General features: G+C 43.7%; 1 protein-coding gene across 1 annotated transcript in view; it reads left to right on the top strand.

The window, feature by feature from the left end:
* The window catches only part of VAV3 (vav guanine nucleotide exchange factor 3), a 1,223,230-nt gene that overhangs the window by 682,299 nt on the left and 525,122 nt on the right, over positions 1-15,809 (top strand). The window contains exon 13 of the mRNA XM_086953893.1: positions 15,006-15,091. Coding sequence (XP_086810019.1) covers positions 15,006-15,091 — 86 coding nt within the window. The remainder of the gene's footprint in view (positions 1-15,005; positions 15,092-15,809) is intronic.

The following is a 15,809-nucleotide window of genomic DNA, read 5'->3' as shown; positions in this document are numbered from 1 at the left end:
GCCAGTGATCAAGAGCAGGACATGCTCGAAACGCGTCTGGCGCAGATACTGATGTTTTTAACTGACGGAAGGCTCACGCTACTCCTTGAATAAATGGTGAAAACTCGCTGGGTGAGACTCCTTCAATTTGAGGCAACTCTTGTTTTTTGTTTATAGCGGCTGGCCCGAGTCGCGAGGGAGTCCCACTGCCCATCAAGCAGGTCCGGTGCATCAGGACATTAGATGCACAGGGAACAACGAGTCTTTGTTCATGGATGCTGTATTTTGCGGAGCACCTACCTGACTGTTGCAGACATCCCCACTTGGTTTAAACATTGGCAGCATGGGACCCACTGGGGTATGAACATTGAGCAAACTACGCCGCCCAAGGTGCACTTGTGTATACGCCCATCGGGGCGGGGATAAAATCAACCTTGAGGTGTGGCGCGCTTTTCCTGTTGCTGCCTTCTGCGTATGCCAGTGATCAAGAGCAGGACATGCTCGAAACGCGTCTGGCGCAGATACTGATGTTTTTAACTGACGGAAGGCTCACGCTACTCCTTGAATAAATGGTGAAAACTCGCTGGGTGAGACTCCTTCAATTTGAGGCAACTCTTGTTTTTTGTTTATAGCGGCTGGCCCGAGTCGCGAGGGAGTCCCACTGCCCATCAAGCAGGTCCGGTGCATCAGGACATTAGATGCACAGGGAACAACGAGTCTTTGTTCATGGATGCTGTATTTTGCGGAGCACCTACCTGACTGTTGCAGACATCCCCACTTGGTTTAAACATTGGCAGCATGGGACCCACTGGGGTATGAACATTGAGCAAACTACGCCGCCCAAGGTGCACTTGTGTATACGCCCATCGGGGCGGGGATAAAATCAACCTTGAGGTGTGGCGCGCTTTTCCTGTTGCTGCCTTCTGCGTATGCCAGTGATCAAGAGCAGGACATGCTCGAAACGCGTCTGGCGCAGATACTGATGTTTTTAACTGACGGAAGGCTCACGCTACTCCTTGAATAAATGGTGAAAACTCGCTGGGTGAGACTCCTTCAATTTGAGGCAACTCTTGTTTTTTATATGTATATATATATATATATATATATATATACTGAGAAAAAACGAAGGTTAAAGTAACGTTATAGTTAGGTGAATATGTCTGTGACAACATAACGTTTTGAACTCAAAGAATCACAGACCAGTTATTGTTAGCATAGCTAATTTAAACTTGTGCCCCCGCCGTGCACTGCTTATGACTTACAATATCTCCCAGGCCAATATTAAGTTTAAATGTCCCCCTCCATTTTAAGTTATTTAGGCCCCAGCTATGAGGTCCCTGTGGCCTTTTGAAGCTTATTAAGGGAGCTGTATGCCCCCTCACCTTTTTCATTGATTTCTGTTGGGATTGGGTCCCCAAAGCCTAACAAGGCTCATGTAGGGGGGCTTCGTGCCCCCTCCCCTTAGTTGACAAACATGGCCCCAGGTGGAGGGGGCCCCATGGAAGTCTGATGCCCGCCGGAGCAAACTGGTCCAAGGAAAAATAAAAACTCCCTTGGCCATCCGGAATGCTCTTTTTTTTAATTGCACTTCGTAAGACTCTTTAGTGAGTCCCTCCATGCAGGTACACAAATACATTTAACCCTTCATATTTCAAAAACTACTGAACAAAATTACACCAGTGATGTCACTGACTATGTCATGAATGATTTAAATTGTGAGGTCATAAGCAGTGCATTGCGGGGGCGTACAGTATAGTTAGCTCAAGTAACTATAATTGCTGAATTTCTATGGTTTTGTACATGTGAAATCTGACCCGAACTAGAACATCCCTGTAATATTTTGTATACTTATAGTTACCACATAATGTTTTTTTTAAAGACTGAAGCAAGTTGCTTCTTTTCATTTCCCTATCCTTACACTGTTGCTACCGTGTTTACTTTTTGCTAAAAAAAGAAAGGATTACAAAAATCTTCTACAAAAAAATGGTTCTTTACAGAACTACCATCTGGTCAAACAAAGAGCTAATTCTTTGTTTTTAATGTGTCAGTGGCTGTATGGGTTTGAGACTGGGTGTCTCAGTGACTGTATTAGTGTCTGCCTGTGAGTGTCAGTGGTTGTATCAGTGTGTGCATTAATCTGTATCAGAGTGTGGTTGGGTGTGTCAGTGTATGTACCAATGTTTGCTAAGGTGTGTAAGTGGCTCTATCCATGTGTGATGGGGTGTGTTAATGGGTTTAGGAGTGTTTGGATGGGTGTGTCAGTGTCTGTAACAATGTGTGCCTGGGTGTGTTAGCATCCATGTTAGTGTGTGGCTGGGTGTGTCAGTGGCTGTATCAGTATATGTATGGCTGTTTGAGAGGCTGCATCAGTGTTTGGCTGAGTGTATAAGTGGCTGTATCGATGCATGACTGGGTGTGTCACTGGTTGTATGAATATGTTTTGGGGTGTGCCAGTTTCTGTATCAGAGTGCAGCTTGGTGTGTCAGTAGTTGTATCAGTGTATGTCTGGGTATGTCAGTGACTGTATTGGTGTGTCCCTGGGTGTGTTAGAGGTTGTATTAGTGTGAGCCTGGTTCTGACTGTGCTGAATTGGTGAGTGGCTGGGTGTGTCAGTGACTGTATTGGTCTGTGCATGGGTGTGTCAGTCGCTGTGTGGCTTTATCACTGTATAGGTGAGGTGTCTAAGTAGCTCTATTGGTGTGTGTGGGTGTGTGAGTGAGTGGGTGAATGAGTGTATAGCTGGGTGATTGAGGGGCTATATCAGTCTGTGAATTTATGTGTGAGTGTCTATGAGTGTGGTAGGTGGTCTGTGAATGGCTGTATTGGTCTATGTGGGTAGGTGTTTGCATGTGTAAATGGTTGTGTGACTGTATGGGATTTTGAGTGGGTATGTGAGTATATGTTTAAGTACCTGTGTGAATGACTCAATAGGTGTGTGTGTTCATGTATGAGTACCGGTATGGGTGTGTTTGTGATCCATAATTTATATTAGTAATATATATTTTTATAACTGTACAAATATATTTTTATTATCACATTGCAACACAGTTTAAACCAAACAATTAACAAATAATCATAGCGTAACTTATTTCATTATTTACAAATAAACGTTTGTGCACAAGTTATCCAGATAGAGGTAGATATATGTTTAGACCACCAAGAATAAAACAAAGTGTTGTCTGGAAGCATTTTACAATACCTACAGGGAAAAAGAAGGTTACAACTAAATTCATACAGTGCAATATTAACAGCAAGCAGTTATCCAGGGGACCTGCCAAGAAGTATTTGCATGGGACAAGTTACTTGTGGAAGCACTCAAAAACAATTCATGAAAGGGTCTACAGCCAGATGATGCAGGCGAAAGCAGGTGCACCAGGACAGTCCACTTATATAGCACCATTGGGGAACCATCATCATCATCACCATGCACATTTCCACCATCCAATCAAATATGCTCTTTTGTATTCTACTTGCCCTCCTCCATTTTAGCTCCCTTTTATCTTCAAAACTGGCTCATTCTACTGCAACCAAATGGTCATAGTGCCGATTATGGATCATAGTTTATTGTGTTGAGCATTGCAGATCCCAAACCAAAAGCACACATTCAATACATAATAGCAATGGGTTTTCCTCAACCAAAACAACAAAATATTTAATACAGTAGGCATATAACCGGCTACATGGGCATCTAAGAGAGTGTCTATATAGGTTTGTGAGTCGATGTGTATTTGGTTTTGATGTTGTGTGAGCGAGTGAAGACGCTGTATGGGTCTCTAACTGAGTGTGTGAGTGGTGGTATTGGTTGCTGAGTGAGTTTGTGAGTGTGTGACTGAGTGAGTGAGTAGGTCCTTGACTGGCTGTGTGGGTGTGTGAGTAGGTGTGTCACAGACTAGGTAGGTGCGTAAGTGGGTGTTTGAGTATGTCAATGGCTGTGTCGTTGGTAATATGGGTATATAAGTCTTTGCGTAAGTGGTTGTATGGGTGTGTCAGTGGCTGTATGCATGTGTGTGTAGCTCTGTGGGTATACAAAACCATAGAAATTCAGCAGTTATGATTACCTGAGATAACTATTACATAAGCCCCCGCAATGCACTGCATATTACCTCACATACTGCATCACTCATGACATGGTCAGTCACATCACTGATGACATCTCAAATTACATCACTAATGATAGCAGCATTTCCTATTGACACGCATTGAGAAAGGCATATTGCTAAGAATGAGTCTGCTTACTTCGAACAATAAAGAACATGGATACTGAACCCCGTGAGTGCCTGTTGGGAGGCTTATGCATGTTAAAGTGTATCCAACTTCACAAACGAAGAACCTATCCTGGCATATGGCAACACTGGTGGAACTGTGGTGAAATATATACTAAAAAAGCAAAGTTTGAAGCGACATTATAATTAGGTGAAGGTTTCAGTGGCAAAGTTGCATTTTAAACTAAGCAAACCACTGTAATTCACCACTTATAGTTATCTCAAGTAGCTGTATCTGGTGCCCTTAGGTAACAATAACTTGAGCCCCAGCCATGCACAGTTTTGTCATCAATGATGTAATTTCAAATGTCGCAGTTATGTTATTAATGATGTTATAGAACATGTATAGACGCGACTGGCACCCGGTGGCAGTGGATGGTCGCTAGCTGTGCGTGAATGCCCCTGTGATCTCGCTCTTTTAAAAAAAACGTATATTTTTAAGAATTACTTTATTCTGTCACAATTGTGCTGTTTTTATTCCTGCTTACTCACGCCTAGCCCCGGTCCGAGACGGCTGTGTGCCGATTGTTCGGAGGGCTCTCGGTGCTGGTTCCACTTCCGGCGATCATTGAAGGTCAGCACTCTAGCCTTCCGCGCTTCGACCTACTTAATCCAGGGCCTATGTGCACGCGCAGCGGACGCGTGCAGTGGGCGCACCGGTGGCACGCCGAAGATGTGCCAAAGGCAAGCCCGTCTGCGCCCGTCCGCGGCCGACCGCGGCCGACCGGGGCTCGGGGCCTACCATTATGCCCAATTAATAAATTATTCTTCCAAACAACTTATGGCACTCCAGGGCAATTGGCCGCTTAGTGCCCCTACCCTCGCTCACATTGGAAACCTTTCAGAAAAGGGGGTGGTGATGAACAGAGTGTCTGAATTAAGCAGACCACTCTTACCCAGTCCAAAGATCAGGGCTTGATCCATCACCGTTATTTATCTCACTGCACCATCCCAGCTCAGAACCAGGCTATATGCAAATCAGTCTGTCCCTGGCCCAGTGCATCATGGGAACAGGGCAGACTAAACTACCAAGCCAATTCTTCACCAGAAAGGAGACAAGCTACCGGGGACCGGTTTCTGGCATTTCAGCCGTCTTCGGCCCGGCTTGCTTGAATCCTGATGGTGCAGTGAGAAAGGGACTCATGTCTGAGTATACCCTGCCACACCTACAGTGGCCAAAAACGATTCAGAAAAGGGGGTGGTGATGAACAGAGTGTCTGAATTAAGCAGACCACTCTTACCCAGTCCAAAGATCAGGGCTTGATCCATCACCGTTATTTATCTCACTGCACCATCCCAGCTCAGAACCTGGCTATATGCAAATCAGTCTGTCCCTGGCCCAGTGCATCATGGGAACAGGGCAGACTAAACTACCAAGCCAATTCTTCACCAGAAAGGAGACAAGCTACCGGGGACCGGTTTCTGGCATTTCAGCCGTCTTCGGCCCGGCTTGCTTGAATCCTGATGGTGCAGTGAGAAAGGGACTCATGTCTGAGTATACCCTGCCACACCTATAGTGGCCAAAAATGATTCAGAAAAGGGGGTGGTGATGAACAGAGTGTCTGAATTAAGCAGACCACTCTTACCCAGTCCAAAGATCAGGGCTTGATCCATCACCTTAATTTATCTCACTGCACCATCCCAGCTCAGAACCTGGCTATATGCAAATCAGTCTGTCCCTGGCCCAGTGCATCATGGGAACAGGGCAGACTAAACTACCAAGCCAATTCTTCACCACCCCTTGTTGTTAAATATTTTGTCCACCAAAAGCGTGGAAGGGTATACTCAGATGTGAGTCCCTTGCTCATTGCACCATCAGGATTCAAGCAAGCCGGGCCGAAGATGGCTGTAATGCCAGAAACCAGTCCCCGGAAGCTTGTTTCCTTCCCAGTGTAAGAATTGGCTTGGTAGTTTGGTTTGCCCTGTTCGCATCATGCACTGGGACAGGAACAGACTAATTTTCATATAGCCAGGATCTGCGCTAGGATGGTGCAGTGAGCTAAAAAACGGTGTTGGATCTAGCCCTGATCTCTTGACTGGGTGAGAGTATTCTGCTTAATTCAGAAACTTTGTCCATCACCACCCCTTGTTGTTAAATATTTTGTCCACCATGAGCGTGGAAGGGTATACTCAGATGTGAGTCCCTTGCTCATTGCACCATCAGGATTCAAGCAAGCCGGGCCGAAGACGGCTGTATGCCAGAAACCGGTCCCCGGAAGCTTGTTTCCTTCCCAGTGTAAGAATTGGCTTGGTAGTTTGGTTTGCCCTGTTCCCATCATGCACTGGGACAGGAACAGACTAATTTGCATATAGCCAGGTTCTGCGCTGGGATGGTGCAGTGAGCTAAAAAACGGTGTTGGATCTAGCCCTGATCTCTTGACTGGGTGAGAGTATTCTGCTTAATTCAGAAACTTTGTCCATCACCACCCCTTGTTGTTAAATATTTTGTCCACCATAAGCGTGGAAGGGTATACTCAGATGTGAGTCCCTTGCTCATTGCACCATCAGGATTCAAGCAAGCCGGGCCGAAGACGGCTGTAATGCCAGAAACCGGTCCCCGGAAGCTTGTTTCCTTCCCAGTGTAAGAATTGGCTAGGTAGTTTGGTTTGCCCTGTTCCCATCATGCATTGGGACAGGAACAGACTAATTTGCATATAGCCAGGTTCTGCGCTGGGATGGTGCAGTGAGCTAAAAAACGGTGTTGGATCTAGCCCTGATCTCTTGACTGGGTGAGAGTATTCTGCTTAATTCAGAAACTTTGTCCATCACCACCCCTTGTTGTTAAACACATTGGAAACCTTGGCATGCTACAATCTAACCCCACTATTTCATACCCCCAGATACACGGACTACCAGATTCCCTTTTGTCACCTGGTACCTCTGAGGCCCTTTCCCGGCCCCCCGACACCCATAGCTCCCCGCCTGTAGTATCAATCTATCTTCTTAACACCCGCTCAGCGGTTAAACACCAACTGGAGCTCTTCAACTTCCTAGATACGTTTAAACCCGATATCCTATTTCTTACTGAAACTTGGTTCTCTTCTGACTCTCTGCCTGATGTCCTTGCGGCTCTCCCTGACTCATACTATGTTGTACGTGCCAATCGTCCAGAAGGGAAGGTTGGAGGTGTAGTGGCCCTAATTGCCCGCTACAACCTCCTGTTCCAGCTCCTGTCATTTCATTTTATCACGGCCGTTGATTTTCTAGTTGTCCGTTCTGTTTCTCCTGTGGTCCCATTTACATGTGCACTTTTCTATCGACCCCCTCAACCTATGCCTCACTTCATCCCTGCAGTACAGGAACTGTTGGCCACGTTGGTGGTCAAAAACTCCTCTGTTCTGGTACTAGGCGATTTCAATTTTTGGCCTACTGACCCTCATGAGGATCATATGTCTAAAGGCTCCACAGAATCGCTCCATACTTTGAATTTTACCTCGCATATGCACTCCCCTACCCACATACACTGCCAAATTCTTGATCAGGTTTGGTCAGCTAATTTATCTATTTCTTCCCCTTCAGTCACCCCTTGCCCTTGGTCCGACCACTTTTTTATCTCTTTTTTCCCTTGACTTAGGAATCAACACTAAGTCCCTTCTCCCTAGTAACATCTGGGCACGTAACTGGAATTATGTGGACCTAGCCTCACTCTGTTCCTCCCTTTCTGTCTCACCCCCCAACTTGGCTGACACTTCCCCCAAGTCTCAGGTTGCTGCTATCAATAGCTGGCTCGCCGCATCCTGTGATCTAGTGGCCCCCCTTAAATTGGTCAGAACACGCCACCTCCATGAGGCCAATAGATGGTTCACCATTGAGCTTAAACATAAAAACTTGCACTTAGACAGGCTGAGCACCACTGGAGGCGGGGATGCTGCTCTGCATCTAAATTACAATACACTACTCTCCTCCAGGACTATAAGGAAGCCATCCTTCTTGCAAAATCGGAACATTTCTCATCCAAGATTCTCATTGCGGCAAATAAACCCAAAGAAATTTTTACCATTGTTCACTTCTGATAGAGCTACCCCCAAGCCAGTTCCCTCACAACTCCTCTGTAACTCCCTAAACGAATACTTCATTGGGAAAATCGCTACCATTAAGCTCAATATTCCCTCGCCTTCCCCTTCCTTTTCATGTCCCCAACCCCGACTAATCCTTTTTTCCTAGACCAATTCACCCTGATTTCCAAGGAAGTTTTCTCTACCCTGCTCATGAAGGTCAAATCAGGGTCCCCTTACGACAGCTGCCCTGCCCACATTCTGAGAGAGATTTTCTCCGCTTGTCCTGAGCCCCCTTTAACTTTCCCCAATAACTCTCTCACTCAGGGAATTATCCCTGACCTGTTCAAATCAGCCAAAGTAATTCCTATTTAAAAAAAAAAAACAGGTGCTGATCCCACCTCCCTCTCCAACTTTCGCCCAATTTCTTTACTCCCATTCCTGGGAAAGATCTTGGAGAGCTACGTTACCACATGCCTCAATGCCTTTATTGAGGAGAACCACTTCCTGGCTCCTCACCAGGCAGGCTTTCGCCCATCTCACTCTACGGAATCTGTTGTCCTTTCCGTCCTGGACGAGCTCAGACGGAGTGCTGATATCAACTCCCCTCAGGCTCTGGTCCTCCTCAATTTGTCTGCCACCTTTGACATTGTCGACCATTCCATCCTTCTCGACCGTGTCGAGGGCGCTGGCATCCGGGGATCCGCTTTGGCCTGGCTCACCTCATTCTTGGCGAATCGTACATAGGCTGTTCAGCTAGCGGGCTTCTCTGCTCCCACTCGCTCTGTCCTCTGTGGGGTCCCCCAGGGCTCCTCTCTCCCCCCCCTTCTTTTCAACCTTTACATCTTCCCCCTTATTTCCGCTCTGCAAAAAATAGAGGTCACGGTATTCAACTATGCCGATGACCTCCAGCTCATCTTTAATCTTTCCCCCCACTCGGACTCAATCCTTAACTTCCAAACCATCCTGACCTTCATCAGCGACTGGATGAATGGCAACCATCTAAAGCTAAATCCCGATAAGACCGAGATGGTACTTACGGGCAGCTCTCCCAGTCCCTGGTCCTCTGCTTTCTGGCCTCTCTCCCTTGGTCTTCCCCCCTCACCCTCTGCTTCTGTAAAAACTCTGGGTATCAAAGTCAGCCAGGACCTCACAATGCGCCCCCAGATTAGCACTGTGGTTTCATCATGCTTTTTGACTCTCAGAACCATACGAAAAATCTCCTGTTTTTTCTCTTTTAAAGCTCTCAAACTCATTCTTCTGGCCATGATCTTGTCACGCCTTGATTATGGCAATGGCTTGTATGTAGGTGTTCCAGCATACGAACTCCGGCGCCTACAACTACTTCAAAACCAGGCGGCCCGCCTGATTTATAGACTCCCTAAATCCCACCATGTCACTCCACTGTTAAAAACTCTCCACTGGCTGCCCATCTCTCAACGTTCCTTATTTAAGATGGGCTGTATGATCTTCCTAGCTCTGGCTGGCACTGCGCCAGCCTTCATCAATTTCCAAATTAAAGCTTATACCCCCAAAAGAGATTTGCGGTCCTCCTCCCAGCTTCTCTTATGTGTTCCTCGCTTTAAGAGGAAAGAATTCGGAGGCATGAGGTTTTCCACCTTGGCCCCACCATTTTGGAATGCCCTTCCTTTTTCTATCAGGTCTATTCCTACGTATCTGGATTTTCGTAATGCCCTCAAAACCTTCCTTTTCTCTCTCGCCTTCTCAGTCTAAGCAGCCACCTTTGTCTCCCCTTGAGCTTTCTGCCCTCAGCGCCAAGAAACTGCACGGTGATCGAGCGCTATATAAAACCCTTAACTTCAACTTTAACTTCTACATGTCATGTGTGATGGAATATGTGGGATAATTTGCTGTGCATGGTGCCGGCGTGAGTAATAGTTACCTTGGGGCACAAGTTATGGTTACTTGATATAAATATAACTGGTGAATTTCAGTGTTTTTTAAAAATGTTAAATGTTGCATTGTCACTGAAATTTTCATTTAACTGTAACATCAATTTAACCTTTGGTTCTTCAGTGAATATCTAGTGAAAAAAAATATAAAGTAATATTTAATTACCATATGTAAAGCCAACCCACGGCATTCAACTGTGTGTGGCAGGGGAGTCGGCATGAGGCCAGGCTCTGCGGCTAACCCCGTGCAGAAAAGCAACCCCACGCTGCACACACCAGAAGGCCATTCACAACATGAGGTTGGCCACATGGCCAGACCTGTTGCCAGGCCCTGCACCCAATCCACCATGGGCAACCAACCCCCCACCATACATGACCAAGTCCTGCATACAACACCTTGCGAGTAGCTAACGTCACACTTCACACAGCCTTCCAGCATGCAGAGTATGCAGGAAGTCTTGAGGGTGCTGGCTTCACTTAGGTAGATTTAATTACTTTGTCAAAGTGTCACAACACCAAAATGCAAAAAGTGACCCTATGATAATTTTTCTCCCACAAATATGAATATTTTTAATTTAATGTATATTTCAAAAATTCATAAAAAGCTATGTTTTAAAATAGTAAATATTATAAAAATGTTTATTAAAGTTTTAATAAAAAATAAGTCTATGAGTCTTTTTATTTTTACATAGTTTTTATTATTGCATTTTGGGGGCTTAAAAACATCGCAAGAAAGACTCTGTCTTTATTTTAACATTCTTCAGCCCACAAAATGCTATCATAAAAACAACCAAAACAGATCCTTGCACTCAGCTGAAGAGCATAGAGCTCCACCGAAGAGGGCTTTAAAACAATATGGTAAGTGCTCCTGAGGTCGTGATTTAAGGACCCAGAAGACCTTCTTTTTTTATGTTGCTGTGGGGCTGCTTCACTTCCTGCAGCCCCCTACAACATAAAATAAATGCACGGCGGTGCCCCTGGCTCTTCTACAAGCGCCACAAGCTTAAATATATTGCATAATATAATGTCCTAGGGCACTACAGGGTACTCCTTCCTAAGAGCAGTGAATAATAAAATTAGTGGGTCCTGCGGCTCACTTATTATTCACTTTTTAATTTTTTTTATTTTTAGTGTCTTGGTGCTCATGCAGGACACCCAAAAATATTTATCTATAAGGGGAAGTGGGTGCTCACCACACCCCTCCCTGAGCCTTTGCAGGTCTCAGGGACCCTATTCCTATTTGCTGTATTTTTTAATAAGGGGAGGGAAGCGTGCCGTGCCCTGCCTGAGCCACTATGGGCCCCACGGGACACCATCCCCGGACCATATTTTTATATTAATGGCAGGGGGTAGGCCACCCATCTCTCCTAGTCACAAAGGGCCCCGGGGACCCTATCCCACTGGGCCTTTTATTAATAAAGTGAAGAAAATTGTTTATATATACACAAAGTGCACATACACATATAGTGAAGGTAAATATATGTAGAATTAGGAAATATCACTACTTACAAACAGTGCATATTTTGAGCCGGTGGTTGGTGTGAGGGCCACCAGTACTAATTTTTGGGTATTGGCAATTTATTTTCCGCCACAGACATTTACAGAGTGTATGATATGGAAAAACACCTAAAGCAGAGCGACGGAGAAAGAGAAAGACTAAAAAACTGTCGCACAGTGAGAAAGCAGCAACCTACAGCAGTGAGATAAAGGGCCATGGATTGTCTCACTGTGGATTAAAATGGCATGAGGTGCAGTTAGGAGTGTGCCACCTTAGTACTTGGTGCCTGATATTTTAATTGCAATTAGACAAATTACGCACTGCTTATTAATATTTACTTATCTCAATTGCTTTATGGATTTCAAGATTGTTGCTATAATGTTTGTATGGTGATTTTTAAAATACCATATAGTCTTAGAAAACCGTTTCCACGTACCATTGACTATAATTAATTAAAGACTGCTTCTGTGCATTGCCACATTATGTTCAACCTAAATACAGAGTACTTGATATTAGAACTTGGGGGCATATTACCAACAACTAGCGATAATTATCGCTATGTTGGTTTAGCGGTGATATTTTTATCGCCGAGCTGCAGCGATTTTTATTGCTTAGGAACCCTGCTATTATCAAGGTTTATCTCCTAAGCGATAAAAATCAGCCGAAATGCATGAATGCGATATTCATGCATTACCGAGCTAATGCTCTTAGCCATGTTATCCACCTACCATTGGATAACATGGCTAAGAACTGCTCAGGGGCAGGTGTTAGCTTTTGGAGATATTTGCGCTTAGCGCGAATATCTCCAAAGGTTGGTAATAGTAGATAGCGATGTTAGCGACTGTTTCCAGTCGCTAACATCTTGGCACGCCCACTTTGCATGTCATTAGTGATAAATATCACTGACATGCAAAGCGGGGCCCAAGATGGTTGCTATCTCCTACTAGCTGTCGCTAACTGGTGTTAGCGACAGCTAGGTAATAGGGAGATAATTTTATCTTCGCTTTCTTGGCTTTTAAAGCCAAAAAAGCTGAGATGAACTCCCTTGATAATATGCCCCTTGGTCTTTGAATATTGCCATAGGGCTTCCTAAGTAGCAAGAAATCCACATTTCTCTGGCTATGTATGCACACTTGTTTAAAGTTCTATTTATACCAAAAATGCCGACACTCATAAGGGACTTGTTTGACTTGGGACGCTTTACTAAGGCTAGTTATCCACTTGTGCAGGCATAACTAGTTGGTTATATTCATTATCGAGTGACTGTATCAGCAGTTCAATGAGAAAGCTTCATGCTAATCTCAGAGAATGCACAGGAAGTCTTGTACAGACAGCTGAGCAAAATGGTTTACACATGAAAAACGTAATTCACACTAGTTCATGTATAACTAAATCATATGCAAATCTGGATTTTCAGAAAAAGTGCTAAATAAGCATTGGCAAAAGACACACTTCAGTACATATCGGCAAGTATGCCGTATCGATTGCACCATTTTCCAGTTATATACATTGCTAGAGGGCACACTTTATTTGCTAATTAAGCACTGGGTAGTTAGAGATCCTCGTACAACGTATAAGTTTGCTTTGCGACTCGGTGGACTGCATATTTTTTAACTAATTGTTGGGTGCAAACTAAAATAAGTATGAGAGTACTTTACAAGCAACAAAAAATAAGTCCAGTGCAGGCATGTGGAAATAGAATGTATAGAGAAGGAGTGAGGTAGGGATGGGATTCTTGTAAATTTCTCTCAATACTATGCAAGTACCACGGGAAAGTACATGTAAATAGCACGTTGGCTGAAGAGAGTCCATTCCGCATTTCTGTCTGAGCTTCGCTTTAGTGAACTGCATAATTGTGTGTGATGAAATACAAATTATTTTGAAAAGAATAAATTATGGTTTGCTTCCATCTTTACTTATTTTAACTGTTGGCGGTTTAGCAGAATGAGGGAGAACTTATTATAAAATTCACCAGATTGTAGTAAAGTACTCCAGGGGTGGAGAGTGTCCAATATTTTCTTTCTGAGTGAGCCAATCACTTTGGCTGATTCAAAGTTCCTAATGTAAATGAACGAATTAATGAATCTGGTGCATAACTTTTACTTCTATGAAGCTGTTTTAGATGATCTGCTAAGTTACAAGTTAGTGCTAATAATATGATGCAGAATAGGGGATGTATGACGTTAGCACGCATACTTTTACCACGCATACCATTACCATGCAATTTTTACAACGCAGGACCCTTTACAATGAATGCCTTTACAACGCATTACACTACAACGCAGATACTATTACAACGCATACCATTACAACGTAAGTATAGGTAAGTATATAATATTTTAAAATAATGTAACTAAAAATTATTTAAATATTTTAATTAATTATATTAATTTTTATTTCATAATTTATAAATATATGTTAAAAATACACCTATACCCCAAAACCCAAACCCAGCCCTGAAACCTAAAAATACCCCTGTACCCCAAAACCCAAACCCAACCCTGAAACCTAAAAATACCTCTGTACCCCAAAACCCAAACCCAGCCCTGAAACCTAAAAGTACCCCTGTACCCCAAAGCCCAAACCCAACCCTGAAACCTAAAAATACCCCTGTACCCCAAAACCCAAACCCAGCCCTGAAACCTAAAAATACCCCTGTACCCCAAAACCCAAACCCAGCCCTGAAACCTAAAAATACCCCTGTACCCCAAAACCCAAACCCAACCCTGAAACCTAAAAATACCCCTGTACCCCAAAACCCAAACCCAGCCCTGAAACCTAAAATTACCCCTGTACCCCAAAACCCAAACTCAACCCTGAAACCTAAAAATACCCCTATACCCCAAAACCCAAACCCAATTCCCCTAATAAATGTTTTAAAAAAAAGATAAACTTACCTATACTTACATTGTAATGGTATGCGTTGTAATAGTATCTGCGTTGTAGTGTAATGCGTTGTAAAGGTATTCGTTGTAAAGGGTCCTGCGTTGTAATAGTTTCTTTGTAACAGTATTTCGTGCTAAAAGATGCGTGGTAACAGTTACATACCGGTGGACTTCCGTGCATTTAACATGCCTATAGGCAACAACGAAAGGCAGGTGCTAACTTTGCACCCTTGGCTACTGAAAACATGCAGAAACACAATTTCGGCATATTGTTTCATATTCAAAGCTACATTTGGGATAATGTCACAATTAACACTTGTGGTGACACAATTATCTGAATCATGGTATCACATCAGCCTTCTGTAAGTGAGGGCCAGTATGGTAAATTGATGAAAATAGTTGTCTTGATGTTATGCCTATATTTCTCAATCACCATTCATTCTGATAACAGAGTAACTACTTTTTATGTTTAGAACCAGCCCCTCCTGGTATACGGCAGACCAAAAGTGGATGGTGAAATAAGGATCAGCTCGGTGGACAAGCGCACAAGGCAAGATAGGTGAGCACCTGCGAGCCAACGTGTTATGCGGTGCATTGTTACAAAGAGACCCTGTTTGAAAAAACTTATCAATAAATGCATGATATTGGAGGACAGAATCCAGATCTCTCCATTGTTGTTGTGCTTCTCCATTTGGTCCAACCCTGCACTAATTTAAACTGACAGATTAACAGGAGTTGTTTAACACTAGATCATTGTCTTAATTCCAAATGATTGAGTTATGTAAAATGCATTTGCTTGAAATTGACAGGCTAGATCTTCCCTACACATCTTGAGATTATAACAAACGTGATAAAATGTGGACCAAGCATACATTTTCTCAGCTCAGAAGATAGAAAAGAGAAATCTTAAAACTATCTAAGCCTAATGGTAAATCTTTAATGAGGTTAAAGACAACAGTTATGGAACCGTACAATTTTACTCTCAGTAACACCTGGGATCGTTATCTACTAGTACGCTTTAGAAGTGAGAATAGCTCATCAATTATTGGCATTTTCTAAAGGTTGGGTTGCGTTAAAGAACCTAACTTTGTGCCCTGATAATGTTTCTCTTCAGACTGCTTTGCACTTCATCTTTTTTGTAGATTGTATATAGTTCATAGGCAAACATTTATCATCACTGTTGTTAAAAGTGTTATTTTGTTAAATGTAGACTTGACTTTCATCATTTGCAGATGCTTAATGGTCCCCTATCGTGTTTCTCTGTAAAACATTTTCTG

The sequence above is a fragment of the Lissotriton vulgaris genome, chromosome 1_1 (genome assembly GCF_964263255.1).
Source record: "Lissotriton vulgaris chromosome 1_1, aLisVul1.2, whole genome shotgun sequence".
Taxonomy (NCBI): domain Eukaryota; kingdom Metazoa; phylum Chordata; class Amphibia; order Caudata; family Salamandridae; genus Lissotriton; species Lissotriton vulgaris.
Note: the sequence above shows the minus strand (reverse complement) of the source record. Positions and strands in the feature narration are given on the sequence as shown.